Genomic DNA, 24,811 nt, shown 5'->3' with positions numbered 1-24,811 from the left:
TGATGCAGTCTGCACCGAGACATGCTTTATCCCTGAAAGACCACCAAGCAAGCTGTAAGGAGATCGGTGAAACAGAGCGAACCAACTGTCGACCAGGATCACGGTCACGCATGACAGTTTTTCACGGCCCACCTCGATTCCTTCCTCTGTACTCCTCCTCCTCTGTCCGTCCACCCGTCTCTCATCTTCCTCACCCTCCACTGGTCACAATCATAGCATAAAGGAGATTATTTTCCGAAACACCGTCACCCTTCCCTTGTGTGGAAAAATGTAGACCTCACAAGCTCAGGTGATTTTTGTAAGACAAGCAGAGCTTTCCATCACTTTAAAGGAACTTGAAGCCACAACACTGAAACTTTACAAGAAGAATAACATGTTCTGGTATTTATGTAAATACCTCAGCCTTTACCGTCACCCTATAGGTAGCAGAATGAGACTGACAGTCATAGCTCACCCTGCAAAGGCTTTGAATGCTAAAGCATCACAAAAATGTCAAAACAAAGATGGAAAAACTATTTTGCTTTTAGAAAAGAAATCTGAAAAATGTTACATATATTCAGCTTCCTTGGGTCAATTCTTTGTGGAAGCACCTTCTGATGCAATTAATGCGATTGCTTGACTTCCACTGGGTCATTCTCACAATATTAATTTGCTTTAAACTAAATCATTCTGCTGTAGCTCTTCATAACTTGGATTTCATTTTAGAACCTATAAAACATCTCCTCCACTACCTCACTAACATTTTTGCTGTGCTCATTGGCCCTCATGATGGTCTTTGTTCACCAATGTTTAAAAAAACCTTTGAGACCTTCTCAAAAGCAGTTTTATTTCACAAAGTTGACCTATTATTAGGTGACTCCCAAAACCACGTGGCTGCACTGGATTTTATTTAAGGGTATCAGCATAAAGAATGGAGACATACATGCAAACCACTCAAATTTAAAACCATATATAAGTCCTTTCCAATTTACAATTTTGCAGTGAGAGTTATGTATGAATACAACTTATTAGTCTTCTATTAAATAGGATTTCTTCATTAACAAATTCCTTTTAAAATCCAGTACTCAACAATAAGAGTAGCGTCCTATCTTCGTATCTGAAACATCAGTTGATCTGTTGGTCTGATTTTCTTATCGTCCTCAGGCACAAAGCAGAGAGAGTGATAAAACTAACAGCACAAATAGTCAAAACACTCCTGATATCTGACGAATGCTCATCATAGGAATTTTATCTCTGTGCCTTGAAATGCTGTGTATTTCCAAGAGCCTTGTTGTCATGGTTCCCCATTTAGGTTGATTTTAACATTATCAACTGTGGTAAGATGAGGCTTACATGGTATAAATCCCACTTGATTTGAGATGAATTGAGTTTACAGATGTGGCGTCTGGGGTTTGCTTGGCACATAGAGTCAATGAACCTCAATATGATCCCTCAGTTAAGGAGGTCATCCTCATAGCGGCTGCATTACAGCTACTGAAATGCAGTGTGTCTGAATGCAGCACTGCAGGCAGTCCATTCAGGATTAAGAGCCCACTGCAACAGTACGATCTAATACATATTTAAATCAGACTGGAGATGTTCTCTACAAATCTGGAGGGAACCAGGAATGGTGTTTATTATTTATCACCTAGCATCAGATATGATTATTATACTAGATGAGAGGTTGTATGAAGGGGACTTGGTTGCTGAAATGTGGGTCAGGCATAATGGTATCAATTATTCATATCAGAGGTGAACTGAAAAGCTGGGAATTTACTGTACGTACAGTATGATGCAAGTATGCAGATTGGTCCCATATAGCTGTCATTTACCTTTTTAATTTATAGCTTTCACTTCATTGGGTCTCAAACCAGCATATGGGCCCATAATATCTGCATCTGTTCATGATAGGCTGATTACAGCAACACAACCGTGCAGCTATTTCACAAAACACCAACCATTCAGAATCAGGTGCAATTATATGCATGAAAAAAGGGGGTGACTAGGGACCATATTGCAAAAGACTAGAGCACAAGCTGTTTGCAGGCAGTAGGTATGAGAGGCATAACTACACATGGGAAAGCTGGCACGCTACCATTGGGGCCAGATGGAAGAAGTAAAGGAGGGGAGGGTTGCAAGAGAGGAAGAGTGTGTTGGAGGAAAATAGAGGGATAAAAATAGATACACAGGCAGGAGTGGACATAAGCAGGTAAGACAAGTTATTTGCAAGAAAATATAAATCAGACCGCTTTAACAACAGACACCACCAGGATAAACACTATTTATCTCTCACTTTTAGATATTCTACTATATGAAGCAAGAGTGCAACAAGCGCTCAGTCCTAAAATGGATTATTCTACATTAAATAAGGAGTCTTTAAAATTATAAGTGAGATTCACGAAACACAAAAATGAAACCTTCTTAGTGTTTTTTTGGCATTAGGATCACCTTAGCATTAGACGAGTATAAAAACCGCTATATATTATTCTTATCTTTATTCTGCAATCATCAACTAGACTGAGGTTTCAACACTTTGTGTGTCTTCATCAGTCACAAGTGAACACTTCAACAAGGCGAGTGATTATAGACAACAGGATACAGGTGTGCATTATTCATTGGAAGTCTATAACAAGCAATGTTAGAAGCATATTGGTCAAAATAAGGGCAGAGCTTACTTGTTGAAACATTAGTTTCATAAATGTTGCACAATAGAGCTAATAAGTGATTGGTGAGATCCAATAATTCCTTCCTGTTGCAACTGATTTGGCACAGTTTTGTTTGAGAAAATAGTCTTCAATTTATTTTCAAAACATAGTTTAAATGTATGAAACATTTAATTTGTCTATGAAAATCACAAAATGGGAATACTTTCCTTTTCTGAATTTGCTGCTAAAACCTTTGTCTTGTATCATCTCATGACCATCAATGCCTCTCTTAATGCACCTTTTTTTAAATCCTGCAGCACAGTGGAAACTGTCAGAATTGTCAGGGAATAATGACCGGATGGGAAGCATCTGTTGGTTTATGCGTGTTCTGTGTTCATGAGGCCTATTAGCATGCAAAACCAGTCAGTTTTGAAGGAGAAGAGTCAAACTCATTCATCGTCAAAAAGCCAGTGGAGCAGCGGTCCCTTTTCATGACTTCATCTGTTTAATGTTTTTTCCCACCACAGACCTTCTCATGCTGTTTATTCAGAAAGTATAATCTGGTTCTGTGTCATAAGTACAGCCACAAAATTATAGCTGCAGCGGCCATCAGACTTTCCCCAGCACTGTACCCAACCCGAGGCTTTGGGCAAACAACACTTTCCATCCATTCATCTTTCCAGAAACCCTGCCGCTGCAGGCAGCTGCATTTACACACCGTAAAATTAGACAAATTGACAGAGGAATGGCAAGTTGTACAAAAAAGAGTGGAATTTGACCAAGTCCAGAGGTCTGGAGTAGGTGAAACTGATGGTTTAGAGTAAAGCACTGACACTCATGAGCCTCAGTTGTTGTTTCAAGGGAGAAAAAAGAGGCCATGTACCTGAAGGATTAGGGGTAAATGTTTGTTCAGGTGGAATGAGGAGTAAGAAATTATTCAAAATACTGTTGATTAATCAATTTGTTTGTTTGAACCGATGTGAAAGATTGCATTGGACGCCTACTATTACTTCAATAAAGTTTGAAACTCTACTATGAAAATCAACATCATTTTATTTGATTGTAAATTGTGATAATTCATGTTGCATTAGAAAAAATTATTTGGTGGAAAATAGGTGAATTTTTACATGAGGAAAGACATTTAAACTTTTTTTTAAAAAGCACTCCAATCACAATTTTTGAATAATTCCCTGGAAAGCTTCACAAAAAGCCACATTTTATTAAAGGTTCAGCAGCATGTCAGCAAGACAAAAATATGAGGGGCCAATGGTGTGGAAACGAAAGGAGCTCTTCCGATCATTCCTGTTTAGGTAATACTGTTTTGTCACTACAGTTGGCAATCAATGAGCCACATGTGTGTTAACCACAGGCGATGGCTGACTAATTAGCCAGCTTATATCAGCTTGCTATATTCCCAATATTAAGCTATAAAAAGCAGAATGGAAAAATGTATAATATTCTGGGGAATAAGCATTTTTGGATAAAAATTACTACTTGTACAGGAAATATTAATAAAATACTAATAATTAGACATGCAAGAATCATGCTTTTCATGACTGATTCATAGTTTTTCTTCAGGCCCTACCTGCTGATTCTGATTATTTGACCTGCCAATCACCGGTTAGATAAAGGAGAAAATTGGCCCATGAATTGGGAGTGCGTCTTATTTTAGTTGCTGTAGTAATTCCTGTAATTAGATATTTAAATATCATAAAACTGTCATTTTACCTAATAACAGTTCTTCATAGAATGACGTTGTTCTAATAGTCCATCCCTAGTTTCTATAAGGCATTATAGATCTGAGGCCTGGTGATTTGACATATTTAACCTCTATAATGCCACTAATTTTTATGTGTTTTTCAAAATCTTTTGCACGTTGCATGTGATTTCACCTCTCTTTACTTACTTGGTGTTGGTAGTCACCTGTCGACAGGCACCTTCTGACACCCAACCACAGTACGGGTCCCTGGAGGCTATGCAGGACCTGAAGGACAGTCACATCAACCATTATTAACATCACATATTTTACAAACTGGAATTATTCATGATTTTTTTTCAACAAACAGCTATAAAGGGTGGAATTCCCACATACTTCTTGCATCTTCCATGCCTTTCACAGCGAGACAGCGGCACTTTGACCACACAGGAGGTGAAAGCCACCCACAGAGCGTTACTCTTGCTGTCGATCTGCATCCCGATGATGCGCTTGTCTTCCACACCTTCTATACTGCACCTACAAGAGCCAAAAGAGAGGGTCATATGTACTTAAGTGTTTGATTTATATTTTAATGCAATGAAAAAGACCAAAGAAAGGTCAGGACAACACAATAAGATTAAGAGGAGATTTAAGAGTTGGTTTCAAGAACAAAATACGCAGATTAAGATGTAGCAGACAGACAAACTGTGGACTCAGCAAGAAAACGGATAATGCTAGCCAAGTGTACATGAGGTCAGGAGCAGAGTGGGAGATAAAGAGAGATAAGGAAAAGGGTGATACGGATACAACAGATAAACAGACAGATGGGCGCTGTGAGCAGTCAGCAGCACTTAAGTGTAAAATCCACCAACAGTAACTCAAGCCCATCCATCCCTTCCGCACGCGACCACTCCTCCACCCCCGTTAGCCGACTTTGTCTCCACAGCCCCGCAGGAGCACGCTCTAATCCCTCTGGGGTGTGTCGAGCCTCCTTCTATCCTGTCTCTCCCTCCGTCCTGCCATCCCGCTTCTGGGATTTAATCTCCTGTTCACAGAGCTCTGGTCCTGCATTATCGCTCGCAATTAGGGTTTAGAGTCGATCTACACTGGGTAATGCACAACAATCGGGTCTGCGCTGATCTAGCTGGCCAAGCAGGGAGGCAAAGTCGCTTACTGTACGCGACTGAAGCCAGATGGCCAGCAGCCGGTGAATGCTCTGCTGCAGCCAGCAGGAGAGAGGAGGGAGAAGGAAGGGAACTAGTTGGAAGAGGGAGAGGAAGAGACATGGAAACAAGGAAGGGACCTTCATCTCCTTCATAAAGCTTATCACATGGTCTCTGAATGCAAACGTGTTGACCTTTTTTCATCACTTACCTTTGTAACAAAATCAAAGTCTAGTGCATTTAATTGGGACTTGTGGAGAAGAACTGTGAAGTGGAGTAAAAGGTGGAAAGTGTTTTAAAAATGTGGATTTATCCCATTTCCATATTGACTCATTTGAAGTACCACATAGAGCTCTAATTAAATCTGAAAGTCTTCCAGATTTGCACCACCAGACTGAAAGCTTAGCTCAAACTCATTGGAAACAATTTATATAAAAGTCAAGTCACTTAAGATTCCTAATTGTTTTTAGTATGCACTTTAATTGCGGCATTCTGGACCAAAATTTGTATTTTCTTCTCCTTCGACCAAACTTTGACCTGTATTTCTTACGACTTCCTTCATGTGACTTTAACAGTCATTCAGTCAAAACATTCTCCCACCTCAGCTGTGGATCTCTTTCAGATGTTCAAATTCAACTCAACGAAGTTCAATTCAATTCAATTCAAAAACACTATATTGATCCCAAAAGTAAATTAAACCGATATGTTCAAAGCTTAGAATATTGTTTTCTAATTATAGAATAGAATAGAATAGCATAGAATTACTTTATTCATCCCAGCAGGGAAATTATTTTAAATTAGTTACAGCAGCCTAGAGACAAGACACACAACAACCACCACTGAGTAGCAATTGTAGACAAATAAAAATAAAATATAACATGCTGTCAATATAAAAAGCAACTTAGAGCAGTCCTTGCAAAGATTCAAAAAATGCAGATACAGTATGTATATGTAAATATATGTACAGCAAGTGTGCCACAGTGCAGTTGTGCAAAATTGGACTGATTAACCATTGCTTCACTAACTTGTCTGCTCTATTCCTTAATATTCATGACACCGTTTGCTGCACAAAATTTAGACAAATATTTTACCTAAATGCACTGAAATAATTTCAAAATGCTTGGCATTTTCCATGAACATCTTGCAAAAGGAGTCTATCTTCATCAACCGCCTGTGCTGACATAGAAAATTTATACCATTTTGAAATCACAGTCGGGGTCCAGAAAAAATCTTTCCAACGGCCTCGAACAGCCCCATGGCTATAGTTTGGTACTTATTATGCTCTAACCCTTCAGTTTCTCGTCTTTGGTTTTCATGGCTGTTTTCTCTCTCCTTTATCCGTACTGCCACCCCCGTCTCATTCATTACCTCTCAACCAAATATTTGCTCTGGCAGGACTGCACTGCATCAGATTTATTTTTTTTCTATTGCACGACAGATCTCTGCTCACCGTTCTGAGTAAAGTTTAGGGTTAGAAAAGGCCCATCGGTACAACACAAACCTACAAAGATGTGATAAATTAGTGGGACATCCTATGCTGGCTCTGAAGACAAACGCAGCCCTGTGCCTGAGCATGTATGTGTGTGTTTCCTTTAATCAGCCGGCATTTTGGAAAGAACTCAGCTCCAATGCGGTTGGGAACCGCACTCCAATGCTATCCAGAGCTTTAGTGTCTGTGTCTTTAATTTAGAAGCTGTGGTTAGGCAAAGTGTAACTTGATAAAACTCCTTTAAATGATAGAGTAGCCATCTGGGTGACTGGCTTCACTTCAGAGCTTGGGTCGGGGGAACCGGCGGGTAGCAGTGGAACTAGTGGGTTGGCTGACTTGATCGATGGTAGAACAGCAGAATGAAACACTTCTGAATCACTTAACGCATACATACAGAGATTAGGAAAAAAAAACCTGGCCCTCTTTTGTTTGTGGCAACTGTATCCATGTGTTCCCTCTATTGGACACACATGCTCACATAGTTACGTACTTTTCCGGGTTGTAGACGTTGAGCTCCTCAAGGAACAGGCTGTCATTGAGGAAGCCTTTGTTCATTTTGGCCAGAAATTTCAGGATGATGCCCTTCTCGGATCCCAGGAACACGACCGTGTGGTTCCTGTGGGGGCCCGCCTCGTTGTCCACCACGATCCGCGTCAGGCGATACCTGGAAGTAGGATTACCGGGTAAAGTAAATCAACCAATCAGTTGATTAGTGCAATTTCCAAACACATATAACGATGTTTGAAAGAGCAATAAATGGTGACGCACATCAAGTAAATGCTTTGAAGTGAAGTCCAGATAATAACTGCAGAGCCAAACAGTTAATCACTTAATGGACTTTTTATTGTGTATATCAAGTGTCTAAAAAAGACAACAGAGCAGCAGGGGGCTGTTATCTTGTTAATTAAATGTTATTTGATATTCATCAGACTGTCATAATGCCTGTAGGGGGTTAAAGGGAGAACAAAAACATGACATCAAAGTGTCTCAAGCACCCGGAAACAAGCACACATTTATTTTCTGACTAATTGCTGAAGTTGAGACTATTTGACTCTGTACCTCTTCCTTTGAAACTGTTGAAGCAACAATACCAATTAACTCCTGCAAAATATATTTTCTTTTTACGAGTCAAATCTCAGTTTTTAAGTTCAGGGACAAATAAATATTCTCCTTAACAAAAAGGAGAATAATTGCACATTGGTTTATATATTTTAACTGTCTCCACATTGGAGTTTGCATCTATTGCATTGGATTTGTTATAGCAACAGGTGCCATTTTCAAAGGTTCTGCAATAAATGTGTTTTTTATTGCACTTCATTCTTGTTTGTGGTGTAGATGGTAATATTATATGACTTATTTTTTAGAAAAATAATTGCATTGTATTGTACTTATAATTGTACCAAGTGCGGTGACAACTCCAAAACAAAAATGAAAAATGTCTGTTCTACTGCTTCATGGTGTTTCACTGGTGGTAGCAGTGGGATTTCAACCCATTCCCTGTATTACAGTACCATTACTAAAGGGTAACAAGTTTACCAAAAACAGCCCAGACAGCTCAAAGTTTTTTTAATGAGATGTCAGTGAAGGTTCTGGAATGACTGAACATTTTTCTACATGTATAGGGCATACAGAAGCACACAACTCCCCTTCACAAAACTGTTGTTGTACACATTTGTCAGCTGCCCGAAATAGAGCTACTATTTCTGTAAGGGAAAAAAGAAATATGAATTTAGCTTTTCTGGCTGCTGAAAGCAACCACAGTACTGTTTTAACAGCCTTGGCGTTTTTGCATGCAGTGTTGGACTCTTGAATGAGTTTATGAAAACTACTACTAAATGTATCAAAATATAAAAAAATAATTAACAAAATGTTTATTATTTTCAGATCACTTTCATAACACTAGTAATTAGGTAGTATTAGTACATAGTTTATATGTTAAATGTAATATTAGAAGAAGAAGTTGTTGATCCGGAAGTAAAATAATTTGTTATACAGTACATTGTCTTAAATATTTCTGTAAAGACGATGATATTGCGTAACTGGGGTATTTTTACTCAAAAATGACTCAACCCATATATAAAAATTCAAAATGTTGTCACCTTTACTTTAATGTTGATCTGCTGGAATTCCTGCACCATTCACCTATAAATTTATTACTACGGCATACATAATTTGATAACCAGGCTGTTATAATTTTTGATGAGTCATTAAAAGATTTTGCTGCAACTTAAAGCCATTAATATTGCATATATAACCAACAGCTACTTGTCAAATATTACAGTGATGATTTAATAATAACTTCACTTATGTGCTGTCGTGCAAATTCTCCGTTTACACTGAGGAAGATTCACTCACATCGAGATGCCAAAAGCTTGAAACTGAAAGAGAAGCTGACTGTGTATTAATTATGATAATTGCCATAAAGTCCTAAATTTGACTGACAATTATCATGGTAATATATGTCATTCTGACGCAGTTGATCACAACCTTATTCCCAACACACATGTTCTATCCAACTCTGCAATTGACACATATTCTTGAAAGATGTTAAAGTACTGGATGTTCTGCTAATTCCAGGTTATTTTCTTATATTTGTGTCTTGCATGCCACACATTTAAGACATGTGGAACATGTTTTTTTTTAATATAGCAAGACATGTTTGTAAAGCACATGGAGTTTATCTGCTTAGATTGGGGCTTTTCAATTTAATTAAATCTATTTCAATCAGAAAGTACTGACACAGCTGAGTGTCGCTTTACACCCCTGCCTGATTAAAGTGTCAAGATATAAGATATGGAGGAAGCTTTGTGATTTAGCTTTACTGTATTTCAGGCCTCTTTGTGGCATCTTGTATCCATAAAGCCTGAGGTTGTTCCGTTTGTTCTCTAAAGTTAAGGGGTTGTTGCTAACTGGATTGGAGAATCTTTCAAGATGGAAGCTTCAAAAACACAGATTAAGGCTTTAGGGGTTAATAGAACTAGATTGGATTTAAAGATTACCAATGAAAGCTTATCCGGAAATCTAGGAAGTCCACTATTGCCATCATTAATGTTGACTGAGTGTTCCTTGCGTAAAATCAGGTTAAAAGTGATGCACTAGTACGCAAATGTTCCTCTAAGGATATAGTTTACTTGAAAAAGCACTAACCTACTCCTGCTTGCTTAAAGTTTCCCCTAAAATGGTCAGTGTCAACAAAGACAAAAATACGAAGATATTATTAGGTTTTGATTAATTCAATCTTAACAGGAGCTCCAAAGGGTATGAAATTAGGGTTTTAACTCACTAAAATAATACAATCTCAGTGAATAAGGCAAGGTCTGTCTTTCCAATTTTGATCCAGATAACAAAAATCACAGTGAGTATAATTTTTCAGCGTGTGTCTTCCTCTTTGAAGTGATTGGCTACATCCAGCTAGCTGAGCTCCCTGCCAAAATGCTGCAAATCTCAAGATAAAAAAAAAAAAAGCGTCTTCATATTGAGCAAAAAGCCTGTACTTGATATTCGGGTGTCCTCTCTGGGGTGTGACAAGGATCAAATCCTATTACTGATTTCATTTCCAGTTGACTTCAGCTCAAAATAGTAATCCACGATAAAACCCCAACAGGGGTTTTATATCCACTCCACATGCCTTTGTGATACTTTTCAAGCTTAAATAATTCTTTCAGCAATTGGCCTGCATGTTAATCGACATGTTCTGCTGATTGGGTGATATTTCAAATCAGAAACATTAATGAGCTCTTTCATACTAAGCTGTTTATATTGTAACAGAGGCAACACAGCAACTCAGGTCTGGAACAAAAAAACCTTTTATCAAGGAATCTTTAAGTAGCGGCTTGATAAAAGAAGGTCCTGCCACTGGGCAGTCATGGATCTGCCCAGATCTGCTAACTTCAGAGCAGCTGTAGGTAAGAAGAAGAAATGTGAGAATATAATTATTTTAATTAGGAATATGTTGAAGTGCTTGAGTTCAGCTTAAATGTGTAAGGATTTTTCCACCTAACCAGTTCCAGACCTAAATGGAGGTCAGTGCACCACTAAAGTGCCGCTGCTTGCTTTGAAAATCCAGTGCTATCTTGGCACCATCTCTTAGCTGGACCTGAAGTAAAATCTGCCTTTATTGGGGCTGGAGAGCAAACTGCTGGAGACCAACAGTCTGCATGAGTTTTAAACATTACATTACATGTGAGGTAGTTTTTTTTTATTTAGACCAGAACAATAAAAATACAGAGATTCTGTCCATTATCTGTCATCTTTATGGGGTTTTAGGTGGTTTTGAATAGTCTGGAATATCATTTAAACATTTTTCAGGTCTGGGTGAGTATGTATGGGAAAAGCCTGAAAGGAATATTTAGTTTTCCATGGTTTGTTCCTCTTCCCACTGTTTAAAAGATCCATCCATTCATACACATACATACAACACGACAGAGCTGTTTAAATGTTTCCTTATCGTTTAGTGTATTCTAGTTAGTATACCAGATGGACTTAGAAACACAAGCAATGTTTTTAACTGATTTTATAAATGCTGTTTGCAGCTTTTCAGCCTTATAATAATTAAAGATCTGAAATGCTGGTCTTTGTGGCAAAACAACGATAATCAGACTGTCACTGATAGACTGATAACATTAGACTGATAACATTATATGTTATCAGTCTAACATATAGACTGATAACATTATAGCAAACGGATGGGATGGATCATCCCATCCGTTTGCTGGGATGATGAGAAAAAAACTGTCTCCCTGCAGGGCAGAGATGCAAAGAAAATTCACATGAAGTGTTGATATAACTTTGTCATCTAAGAACAAATCAGTTCTTAACTGTTGATCTTACTATTAAGTTGGATGTTAAACACTTGAAATGTGGGTTTGATCAAATCTTTTGTGCATAGCTTAAAAAAATCACATAAAACTTTAAGATCAAACAACAAACATGGTGCAATAGGTTTTAGAAAAGCTCCAGAGCACAGGGAAAAAGCCACATTAACTAAAAAGAAGTTTGCACTCCAGTATACTGTCTTGGGAAGTTTCAAGTCAAGAGAGGAAAAAAATGTCTTTAATAAGACCTTATAGATGTTTTCAATGAGCTAAGGATCAAGATAAACACCAGTGAGTATCTTAAATACTCACTCCAAAGATTACTACTCTGTTGTGTAGGGAAAAAAAGATAGTAAGGTCTGAATTAGTGTTTCCTCCACTCCAAGAAAAATAGGTCAGTGGCGGGTTTGTGATGGAGCACTACTGTCTTTTAATGAGTCTAACTCTCTGAGCAGCACTTCAGATAATTGCCGGCCTGAGCTGAAGAGGCTCACGGAGCTCTGACGATGGCGGGCTTTTTGGAGTGCAATGTACTCACCGCACCATGGTCTTGAGAAACCAGGGCCTGTGAGCGATAGAGGGCACAGCCTCGTCCATCAGGGGATGCATCTTGATGAAGTTCAGAGTGTCGTCAGGGAACTCATTGGATACCTTGTACCTCTCCATGGATGGAGTGCCGGCACAGCTGCCAGGTCTGCAAATGCAGTGGAGGGAGATGAAGACAACAAAATGTGAGAAACGGGGAAAGAAAAGTGCAATAAGGAGGAAAAGTTTAAATGAAAAAAAACAGTTTATAATGAGAAGCTGCCAGAAGACAGAAAGTCTAATTCCCTTAAAATCAATAAAAGTTAAGTCATAAATGGCCAAACACTTATTCCTAGAGCCTTCGGTCAAACAGGAGGACACATGATGTCTTCATTTCCGAGTTTGGGGTAATGCACTGAGACATTCTATCAGTGTGATCCGTTTACAGGAGCTGGTAAAAAAGAAGCTGCTTTTGATAGCATATCCTCTTTGCAGGCGTGTCACCTCAGAGAGCTTGTAAAACCTCTTTACAGTGTGCTCTTTGATACCCTTTCACAGCACATAATACACACCAGGTCCCTGAAATGTCAGACAGCTGGCCTTGCACTGTAAATACGTAAGGACCAAGCCTTAAAATGCACATTTGAGAGTCATCCAGAGAAATGTATATAGCTTTAAAATGTGCATATCTGGTGCTGCTGGTATAGACATTTCAGTCAGATTTGCTCCGTTTTCCCCTTTTTTTCCACATTTGAGAACTGGAAGTAATTCTACGAAAGCATGTGGTTTGACTCGGATGATGAGGCCTCCTCCCAACATCCTGGGACGACCCTTCAAATGGGTTCAGAAAACTGGCTAAATCTGAGAGTTTTTAAATACAAACGAGATCCTGCAGAATGTGAGAGAGCTTATAGCTTAGTTTATAACAATAAACCAAGAATTGTTAATGTTAATGAATTGGCTGATTTTCAACTTTGTGGTCCTGATCAATCTGAAGCATTTTCCAATCTCATTAGGCAGTCAAGAGGAAGCACTAAAGGTGAAAAGATCTATGTAAAACATGTTTTTGCTATGGAGATATACCACCTCTTCAGGCTGGAACAACATAGTAGGACCTATAGCAAGATGGAAGAAGGCTAAATTTGCTTTGTTTTATCCTGTTGAGCTTTCAAACTTTGCCTATCATAGTGAACATCCTGAATGATTTGGAAATATCACAGATTATCTGGTAAAGATCAACATTCCTTGAAGTGGTGGTTCAAGATGTTAAAGACAAGTGAAAATGTCCAGTCTTTTTTTAAGTCTATTTTTAAATGGTAAAATCTGCCTGATCAGCAACTTCTTTACAATATAAAAATACTTTGAATTCTTACATAAACATCAGCAGATTAAAGCTTTACAAGAACCAAATGTGGGAAACTGGCTACAAAACTCTGATCATTGACTTCCTGCTAAAAGAAAACACATTTAACTGTAAAATCTTTACCCTAAAGTGGATTCTCAAATCTATGAGGCTGCTGAAAGGGCTACAGAATAATATCTGCTGTTAGTTTGCAGGGTATGCACACACACACACACACACACACACACACACACGCACGCATATGGATGGCAGAACCGAAACAGACATGTATTAAATATGAAAATCTGTAAATGATTGGGTTTTGGGAGTCTAGCACATGGAGGAACAGACTGCCACAGGACCGGACCTTGGTGGCATTGTTGCAGCTCTCCATCTGCTTGCCTGTAGATAAAAAGGGTCTGAATGCAGCAGAGAGCATAAATTTAATCAATCCCATCAATTACTGCAGTAAGCAAATGTGAGCATATCTGCTTCTAGAAATGTCTGACCTCACTCAGGGTAAACAAGTCGTTACATATACTAATCAAGGTAAAAAGGGCGGGCTCACTCATATATATTCATTTATGCATTAAATTAGCAATGTAGCTCTTGTGTTTTGTAGAAGAATCAAATCCCCTGGCTTTAAGTGAGGACCTATACACCCACCAACAATTATCATAGCCCAAATCTTTGTAGTAAATCAGGTTTTTTCCCCTTCAGGATATAAGAAAAACTCTCAGTGCTCTAATTAGTGAGAGATAGATGGGAGATTGATCAGGTCGGTACATTTGTGGAATTAGCCAGCCATACTTAAAATGATCTCATGCTTCATTTGCTGATGCTTATGAAACTGCGGGTGGGGAGCAGAGGAGCTAATGTGTGCAACTATGAAAAAAGATTTTGTTTATGTGATTGAGAGTGGATATTTGCACAGTATTTTTGCAAAAGTTTTCATACCTCTTGGACTCTTTGTCAAATTACAAGCAGAAACATCAGTTTTTTTCAGGATTTTATGTGGTAGATCAACATAAAATGGCACAAAAAGGTAAACACAGACAGTCTTCAAGTAAAAGAAAATAAAAATGTGTGGTGTAAATTATATTTAACCATCATTATTCTGATGCCCCAAAATAACGAACACTTCTGATCAACCTGAACACACCTTTCATCATGAAAGATAGTGGTGGCAAAAAATGCTTTTCTACTGCAGGGACAGGAAAAAAATATCACATTAAGGGGCAGGATGGACAAAACCTAATTCTGGGGAAAACCTCAAAGACCTGAGACAAGATTGTTGTCCAGCAGGGCAGGACAACAAGCCTAAACATGGAGAGATTCTGTAGCAAGACCTGAAAAATTGATGTTGACAGCTGTTCTGCATCCAGCCTAACCCAGCTGGGTTGTTTTGCAAGGAAGGATGAGCAGAAAATGTCACTCTGGATGTGCAAAGCTGCTGGAGACGTTCCTCAAAAGGTTTTTCTACAAAGACTCAGGGGGCTGAATATACATGCACTCCATGGTTCTCAAACCTTTCTCAAAACTTTAAAAACCAGGAATCATTTTCCCTTTAATTCACAATTATGAACTACTCTTTGTTGGTCTATCACATAAAAATTATTCTTGTAACCTGAATGTGAAATGGTTGAAGCATTGGAATTGTAGATGATGTGCAGTGGATGTTTAAAAGATACCATTAAAATAACAGAAGTGCAAGTAGTTGATTAGATAAGTCATTTTCAGTTTTCTAAAGAAATGACTTGATTGAATGAATGAATGATTGAGAGCAGTGTTTGAGAATAATGACAGAAATAGAGTCGATTCTGTATTTAATGCATTTACCATGTGTGCAAGTATGCGTGTGGGCGTGTGTGTGCGTGTTGCTCGTGTCCGTACCTTGGCTTGGGAACCCTCTCTTCAGGAAAAGGCGTCCAGGTGGAGTCTGGGGATTTCTGCTCTTTGAAACGCCCAGTGAAGGCGCGGGCCACCTCCGCCATGTCGTAGGCACACACTGCTGAACCTGGAATACTGCCATAACACAAAAACACACATTAAAGTAAAGAAACAATGCATAAACAAGCCACTGACTGATCATTTCACAAGGAAACATCTTGCCAATTCTGGACTATCACTAAGAGACAGAAAAATGGATTTACAATCCATTTACAGAGGCGTTTAAATCCCCTGGCTTGTTTAAATGTTGAAGGAGAACTTGTTGCATTTCTAAAAGCAATCATTTTTTATAGCATTTTGTACATAAAGTGGATGTAAAAAGTCTACATCCCACCAGTTAGCGCCAGTTTTGTATCATCTGAAAAAACTAGACCAATGTAAACCTTTTCAGATCCACCTTTAAGATTGATCCAAACCTGCCCAACATTTCCCTGGAATCCTTTAGATGAGAATAAAACAGCTGCATAATAAAATTATCCAATTTAAACAAATGCAGGGTAGAAATCTGACAAAACCCAAATGAAGTTTGGCTGACATTTTCTGACAACTTCTGGGTCACATCACAACAAAAACCATCAGAGACACTCCAAACCATACCACAGCTCTCTATCAAAGGTTTCAGTCAGGAGAAGGGTACAAAATAATTTCCAATGAATCAAAACCAATCGGAGAAAATTATGGCTTCTGTAAAAGTACATTTGGAGATTGAAAATCTGTGGTGTGAAAAATTTCTGAAATGGTTTATCTTGGATATTGCACCATAGAGACCTGATATTTTAACATGTTTATGCTGCATTTTTAATAATCCTTATCTCCAATCTTTGGCCTTCAGACTGGGTTTCCCCAAACTCTTTCCGTATGACATCAAAGTTCATTACAAATCCACTATTGAGCTCCATACATGAACAACAAATAATTGTATTACTGCCTCTCTTTTATAAATGGGGAAAAAAATCCTCATCCTCTAATAGCGGCGCGGCAGCCGCCTTTGTGTGGAATCAACGCATAGCTGATCACTGACTCATTTCTCTATTTCTTTATCCAACTGTACTCAAAAGTATATGAAAAAAACTTGAGAGTATTCTTTTTTCTGCCATTTTTCCTGGTTGAATTTTCTCGGCGTTGCATCATGAACTAAACTTGTCTCGTAGACATCAGGGAGACGAGAATACACAAGGGCAGCATTATAGAGAGCAAGGTCAGAAAGCTGTTAATTCTCTGCTCAGCTACTAAATTACAGTAACTGCTGTCTCTATTGAATATGTACAGAAAGCGAGACCATTATACTCATGTTTTTACCAGACAGCTGACGAGGAGGAGAGACTGAGCACGAGGTGGGCAGACAGACAAACTCTGAGTCTTGTCTGCACACTAATTTCACTCCCCAACTATGAAACAGAAAATTAATGCTGGAACCTTACAGAAATTTTTCAGAGGTGCTGCTTCATTGGGTGTCCATTAACCATACTCAATTGCATTGTCACAAGTAATTGTCTTATCCGCTTAAAAAGCGGCCATAAAATAGAGAATTACAATATGTATGAGCTATCAGACGAGCTCTGTGCTTTTGTGGTAATTTTCAATTTAGATTAAAAACTCCCATGGCCCTCTAGAACAGTTAGGAACATGAAACAGAAACGGAAAATAAGCTTTAAGGCCAGCAAGTCAAAAGGGCAGCAAGACTGTTTTGACAGGAGATGTAAATGTGGGCCCTGTAACGCTCAGAAATTATGTGTCGCCGAGAGGCGCAGCAGCTCTACCAACGTTAATAAAGGTCAGGCTGTCAAAATGTTTTTAGAAAGTACTTCTAACTGAAAAAGATAACCAGGATAAGAGCTGGAACATGAAAATCAGCTTCTGGCACGTTCACACAGATCTGAAATGAACCTTCTAGTTATTCAAGATACCTGTTGTAAGGGGTGGAGAAAGTGGCCATCACCACATCCCGCCCGTTGATGTGAATGACGTCCGTCACAGCCTGCAGGATGTTGAAGTAGAAGTGGGAATCCCCGGGGATGGAGCAGTTCAGGCGGGACTTTAGGAATGACGTCCACTGCTTCTCCAGGACGCGAGGAGAACCTCCGCGGTCGTTCTTGCAAACCCTCGCCACCCGGGGAAACACCACCTGATGGAGTCATACATTTAAAACGCTGTGGCATCTTTGTCAGTCACATCTTAATTTCTAAGTGGTGTACATGGAGACTTGTAGTCATGTAAGAGTCATAATTGGTAGGTTTAAGTAAGAAGGAAACTTTAATTTGCGCTGCAGAGACACTCCAAATTTTACGAACAAACCAATGTTCATAACCATTGTTCAATAACCATTGAACAATGGTTATTGTTCAATGGTTACAATTGAACAATAACCATTCCTTGTTCAATAACAATAACCAATATTGGTTATTGTCCTATTTTGGATTCAAGCACAATCCAATTTCTTCTGCTTGTTCTCGTTCCACTAGTTGCAAAACTTGGTCTGCAGGTTTTTTAGCATGAATAAAATAAGCATTATGCTTCCATAATACATAGTTGATTGGATTTTACAGGAAGAACCAGAAAAAGATTTAAAATTAAGAAATTATGCAGTGTTTGTGCCACTTTATCCTTTTTTCTTGGTGAAACCTTTATAGCACACCCAGCTGAAGCTTCACATTGGATAACACTGGGAATAATTAGCTGTACTTTTCAGCTCCTCTTTAGCAGTTTCACAATATAATTAGATTTTGAGAAAAAACATTGTTAATACTTGATCCCATGTCAGGTGACGCTCGGGTCAATGCTAGCATTCATTGAAAAAGAGTGAGATAAACTGGCAATGGTGGTTTCACAAATATTAACCCTTTTAAAGAATCTTTTGTTACAGATGAATAATTAGGTGCAGGATTAACTTTTAATGTATAGCCAAAATACTCACTCAGCCCTCTATCATTTAATTCAGATGTTCCAACCACTTCCACGGCTGCAGGTGTGTGAAATCCAGCACCTTGGCATGCAAACTGCTTCTCCAAACATTTGTGAATGGGGCTACTAATGCTACAGCAACATACTGGACGATTTCATGTCTGACTTTATGGGCAGAGTTTGGGCATTTCCCCAACAGTTCTAACAGGAACACCAGTGCACAAAGCAAAGTCCATGAGAATATGAACAAACGAGTCTAAGGTGGAGAAACTTGACAAGTCTACACAGAGTCCTGACCTCAACCATGACCGCACACTTTGGGATAAATTAGAGCAGAGACTCTGAGACCGGCCTTCTTGTCCACCATCAGTGTCAAAGCTGATGGTGGAGGAACAATCAAAATTCACCATAAACTGACTTATAAGCCTTATAAGCATCTGTCCTTGAAGAATTGTAGATGTTGTAACTGGTAAGGCGTTCCAACAACATATTAAAAATATTTGTATTAAAAACGGGATGTAATGAAAGTTTATACGTGTGTCAAAGTAACCTAAAACTATTAGCAGTATAGTGTACTGCTAATAGTTATACTTTTCTTTATCTGTTGTGGTCCTTAAATCAAAACAGAAATGGAAAAATTTAACTAGAAAAGTATTTTTAATTTTCAACAAGAGTATTTTAGAGATTCCTTCAGAAAAAATTGGCAAGATCAGGAATGTTGAACAAGGAAACAGCTTCGGCATAATTAGTCAGTGAAATTCAAGAGGCCCTCCAAAGCATTATTGTTATTGACATGACAGACAGCAATAGAAAATTCATTTAAGACACCAAGCACAAATATTTTTATGCTGTATTTGGTGCCACCCTGGTTGGTGAGCCATAAACCTATGAGTGTTGGTGTTTCTGCCCCTTAAAGAACTCAGTATACACCGTGATGAAAAATCTTCTAATGATAGCCACGTCTTAACCTGGTGTTTTATTGCAGTAAATTTGTGCACCATATGTTTAGTTAGTCAGCACCTGGCAACAGAAAGTTTTAACCATACAGCATTAAATCAGAGCCAAAAACTGTAATTGGAACTGTACTGTTAGATTTGGTAGCCAGTGTTGTAATTAGCTGTTGTCACACTATAGTTAACAGCTATAACTCCAACCATGGCCCGAAATTGACAGTGTGAACGGGTGCAAACATGCATTTAAACCAGACCCTTAAACGCACACACCAGGCTAGGCACACACCAGAATACTCTGTTCTCACGTTGACCCACATACAGATATATAAATGAGAGATTTGGCCGTGCAGTGAGCCTCACCCACGGCAGCTTCAGCAGGTGGCAACAAAAAATGCTGAACAGGTGAGTGTCAAGCTGGAGGTTGAATTATTCCAGATTTACATCCTAATTTCTTCACCCCAAGCTAATATCTATGTTAAGAAATATATTTCCTTTTGTTTTACTTTTATTTTATTCCTCCACAGCAGATTTATCAGTTTGCCACGTTGCACAAGCAACTCCTTACATTGTCAGGGAAGGCCATTCTGTTGGGAAATAATGGGGAGATATCATCCACTGAATGTTAAATTGCTCTCTGCGCCATCAGATCTCCCACCACTTGCATAATTACACTGACGCTGCTTTCAAAACACCCAGCAGATTGAGAGGCTTGATCTGTATTCATGCTCTATATAACACATGGCTGTCGTTTCTGGCACTGAATCCATTACTTCTGTGTTTTGCATCGCCTCAGATCTGCTCTCATACTGTTCTCTCTTATATTCCCTTTAATTTATTTTGCAAAGTACATGCTCGTCTTCACTTCTACCTGCTGCTTCATTAAACTCTCTCATTGCTTGATCCAAAACTGAAATGAGATGATTAGAGAAGAAATTTCTCGTCCCGCTGGTGTAATACCCCGAGAAAAATCTTCTGCTGCCTCTCCTTGTCCTTCTCCAGCTTTTTCCTGTTCCTGTTCCCCTCCAGGGTTTTTCTCTGCGGCGCTTGGGAGGAATTTCTCATGGGAAACATTGAGACAAGAGGTCAAACAGGAGCACTGCAGAGCGGATGCGGGCGTGCAATCCGCTCTGCCTCTATTTTTAGCCTCCAAAATAGATCCTGCAGACATCGATAGATTTAGTTTTTTCTGGTTCTATTTTAAGTTCTGTATTCTGTTCGTTGTTCCTAAAATAAGTTCTTGCCACTTAGCAACTCCTGAAAGCCTCCTTCCCAACATGTGATACACCCATATCCTTTTAGCCTCCCCAGGCACTTCCTCATTCTCCCAGTAAATAGGAAGTCACCTCTGATTAGAGTTCAAACAATAGCAGAAGAACTGGCTTGTGCTTACCTTTCCCATTGTGTTGTACTCCATTGCAATTTCCCGAAAGAAGAAGTAGATGAAGTCTCCGTAATTGACTGCCTGGACAAAGTATGGTTCTGCAGGGAAGCAAAGAAGGAAAAGAAAAGAAGTCAGTGATGTTTTACCACAACAGAATAGTTCTGACACCATATTTCACAGCAAACAGAATATCTATCGTATTATGAGGAGAAGCACTGATGGTCGGTCTTGAGAGCCTCACTCTATTATCCTTTATGCAGGCAAAACAACTTGTATGTGAGAAAAGACTGCCTCCCTGTTGGGTTTTGACAGACTGGACTGGTGCTTGTTTCACCCTGGGGGCAGAACAATTTCAGTCGAAGCAGGATGGCAAAATGATCGACTTCAAGCAGATTGAGGAGTATCTGCATAAGTGGTTCTGCAATGATCTAGTGTCAGACCTGCAGGACGATACAATAAACCTGAGCAAAAATATAGCAGTTTCATGGCATGTACGCCAACACTCAAAACAGGTTACTGTTGAAAATGAGAATTTGTTCTCAGTCAGCAAACCTGTTTAAATAAATGACAAATAATGAAGAAAAAAAATTATATATATATATATATATATATATATATATATATATATATATATATATATATATATATATATATATATATATATATATATATATATATATATATATATATATATACACACACAGTATATGGCTATATAAGACAGCCATATATTTTTTAAATGGAAAAATGTGTACGGAAAATAAATATTAAAGGTAACATAATAACTAAATAAGAAAAAGTCATGCAAAATTACCATTCTGCTTTTTATAAAGTAATTTAATAATTTGGTAATGGTTTAACAATGTGATACTTACAGGTCCAAAAATGCCACAATTTTGTGAATAAGTAAGTAGATAATCAAATTACACTTTTCCCTTAATAGTCAAAATGATTAAAACAGACATAGTTAATAAAATATGTAATAAGTTAAATATAAAGATTACAAAATGCCATCTGTAATTATTCAACTGATCATTTCAAGGTTGCAGTGCTTACTGATTTTATTCTATTTCTTGTCAGACCTACAAGTCCAGTCAGTGGGTGGAACTTCTTCCTATCTGGCTGATCTGAAGCTAATTTGCTGGATTGACCAGTCAGATGTTTGAGTCTACTGAGCCAGATTAAATAATTTTATGACGCGGTGTAGCGCAGGAACCATGACGACATAATATTTTACTTTCTCATCCAATTTTAATGAATGTTTTTGATATAAAATATATATTACTCAGTTTAAATCTCTGCTCTTTACATGTTTAAGCATTCAGTCCATTAAGTGCACTGATTTTTAATTTGAATAATTTCAAGAAATAAGGGGGAGCCAGCTGACTTGCAGTGTGCAACAAGAGGAACAACACTGAATTACTTTTCCAAAGAACTTTGATATAACAGAAACAGTTTTGCAATCTTTAATTTCAAACATTTAAACTTTATGATGTATTGATATGTGAAACCTGCCTATGCCTATTCTGCAGTTTCAACACACATGGTGAGGCATCTTTGAAAACATTTTTTTTTCTCAGCAACAAGTGAGTTTCCATGTCCTCAACTCACCTTTCAGCCACTTGGAGTCATGTTTGACAGTGCGAAGAGTCGGGCTGTCGCCAAGACTACGATAGATGACCGCATCGATCGCTAGGAAGTCTGTTACGGTGGCTGAGTACAGCTTGCCATCTGGACAGGGAATGTAGAGGTAGAAAGTGCAATGAGGAGGAAAGATGGAGAAGAATAAAGAGAGTAAGACACAGAGAGCCATAAAGAAGAGAGGAAATAAAAAGCGTTTAGTAACAAAGAGATTCCTGCCCTCTGTGGTTGGATACACTAACATATTTCAGAAGCCTGAGACCTGGAAAATGGATGAGTCACACAAACTGAAGGAAGTCCTCAACAAACAACAAACAAAACTTAAACATGTTGCACATCTGTGAATAAAATACAGAATCCCCACACTCCCTTGTTTAAGCCGCAGTCACACACTTTCATGGACTCGCCAACACACACGACTGCCCAAACACAATGCGCCACAAGAATGACCTCAGCCTGGCTTGGTCTTAACCACAGTGGAAACTCAAACGACATAATTGAAAGGATAGCAGAGAGAGGAACCCTCATGATTACTCAGAGCTTCCAGCTCTTTTCCAAGTAGCTCTGCTACATATTAACTGCTCCGGCTTGGCATCTACCATGTGTTCGAAACCAGAAGGGACAAATCATCAATAGTGTCATAAATCGGATCATAATAAACATGAACAAGGACTGGATGTCTTTTGTAGCATGAGGGTCACATTCCACCAACAAAGAGAGCTGACTCATTCTGGTTTCCTCCTTTCATAAATCACATTCATATTGAAAGAAACTAAATAAGAAACAAAAGGAATAACAGAAAAGTCAGAGGCAAATTATTATTTCAGTTACCATAGTACTACTGATGCATTTCCAAAGATCCTAATAGGAAACAAATTTCAGACTCGAAGCAAAAACAGAGGCAAGTCTGGCAATTTTCCTCTGATGGATCTTACACACCCTGGCTTTGCTTTACAAGATGTAGTCAGAATGCTCCTTAAAACCACAGGGTATTGATTTTAACCAAGTGTTCTTTTTCATTAACAGGGTGTGTCCAAATTCAGGGACTGCAACCTTTAAAGGTTGCATTTGACTATAAATCATGTTAAATAAGTAATAAAAAAAGAACTCAATTTATTTAACAGCTTGTGTTTAGCACCATCAACTAGGTGACAGGACGTACGTCAAAGTACGGGGCTAAATCTGAGGCATAGACTATCCACTCACTTCCAGTCTTTGAGGTCAATTAAGGATCAATGAAGATCAAGTCCTTTAAAGGGGGACACACCCAAAATCTTTGGACACACCTGAAGTCTTTATTGCCCGACTTTCTCACCACAAACGGCTAATTCAAGAACAACTTCCTTTATTACTTAAATTTATCTTAGTCAGATAAATTGTCAAGCTAATAGCACAGCCCTTCATATCGAGGGCCTTTGGTAAAAGCTTAGTTACTTAACAAACGGTCACATCTTTACAGCAACTTGCTGACTCCAAGCTTAGATGAGAAACATTTTTAATATTGCAAGATCTTGGTAAATCTCTAGTGAACTGCATTATTGAACAGCATGTTTTTTTATGTCAACAGGATATGTTGTTAGAGTGTCTGGATGATTGATTTGCATAGAGAAATTTAGTCTTACCAGCAAAGAGTGCAACATTAGCATGCTTGGCATCGTATGGACAGCGCGCCATCCCGCTGATCTCTTCTCCTAAAGGCTCCAAGGAGTCCATCTGCGGGACAAGAAACATCAGAAAGGTCAGGAGCAAATCATGTGTTGAGTGTGGCATCAATAAGACCAGCTGCACAGCCAGTTGAAAGTAATGATCTTGAAAAATGTTCTCAAAGACGATGGAAAAAGCCAAACATGTTATCATAGGGAGGGTGACTTAATGAAAACAAGAATGTCTTATCCAACCCAGCAGTGTGCTCATTTAACTAAATAACCTCTGGATGCCATCCTGGTGCCCTGCTGAGGTTTGTCAAAGCCGCCCATGTGGGTGTATCTGGGAAGCTGTCGCCAAGCGAGAAAAACAGACACTTTCTGCAGAGATGTCTCAAAAAAAGGATGAATGGATTTTTTTCCTTCTCCAACTGTGCTGATGGTGAAAAAGAGTTTTAGCTACCCTCAACCAGATCTTCAACACAGGTCTAGGCATTTTTTGTTTTGCTGTGAAGATGTAAAAAAAGAAAATGTGTGGAGAAAAAATGCTAAATGTTGTGAGCAGGCAGCCTTAAGCAGAGGTTGTAAGAAGTTTTAGTTGTAGATTGTGTAACGGTGACTGTTTTGGCTGCATTCCCATGGTCTTGTGCTGATGCGCCTTGTTTGGGAAGAACTTGTTAAAGATTTTT

The 24,811-nt window shown here is 38.6% G+C and overlaps 1 protein-coding gene and 1 long non-coding RNA gene across 3 annotated transcripts in view; one reads left to right on the top strand and one right to left on the bottom strand.

Annotated features, from left to right (window-relative positions):
- Window positions 1–24,811, bottom strand: part of sema6a (semaphorin 6A) — a 150,545-nt gene that overhangs the window by 28,092 nt on the left and 97,642 nt on the right. For both annotated transcript variants that reach the window (XM_023344312.1, XM_023344313.1), the window contains exons 7-15: window positions 24,102–24,192; window positions 22,450–22,569; window positions 20,848–20,936; window positions 17,511–17,728; window positions 15,547–15,678; window positions 12,325–12,480; window positions 7,463–7,636; window positions 4,717–4,857; window positions 4,531–4,608 (exon numbers count right to left, since the gene is read on the bottom strand). In XM_023344312.1, the coding sequence (XP_023200080.1) occupies window positions 4,531–4,608; window positions 4,717–4,857; window positions 7,463–7,636; window positions 12,325–12,480; window positions 15,547–15,678; window positions 17,511–17,728; window positions 20,848–20,936; window positions 22,450–22,569; window positions 24,102–24,192 (1,199 nt within the window). The remainder of the gene's footprint in view (window positions 1–4,530; window positions 4,609–4,716; window positions 4,858–7,462; window positions 7,637–12,324; window positions 12,481–15,546; window positions 15,679–17,510; window positions 17,729–20,847; window positions 20,937–22,449; window positions 22,570–24,101; window positions 24,193–24,811) is intronic.
- The window catches only part of LOC111610370, a 118,025-nt gene that overhangs the window by 69,345 nt on the left and 23,869 nt on the right, over window positions 1–24,811 (top strand). The gene's annotated exons all lie outside the window — the stretch shown is intronic.

This window comes from Xiphophorus maculatus, chromosome 12, assembly GCF_002775205.1.
Source record: "Xiphophorus maculatus strain JP 163 A chromosome 12, X_maculatus-5.0-male, whole genome shotgun sequence".
NCBI lineage: Eukaryota > Metazoa > Chordata > Actinopteri > Cyprinodontiformes > Poeciliidae > Xiphophorus > Xiphophorus maculatus.
Note: the sequence above shows the minus strand (reverse complement) of the source record. Positions and strands in the feature narration are given on the sequence as shown.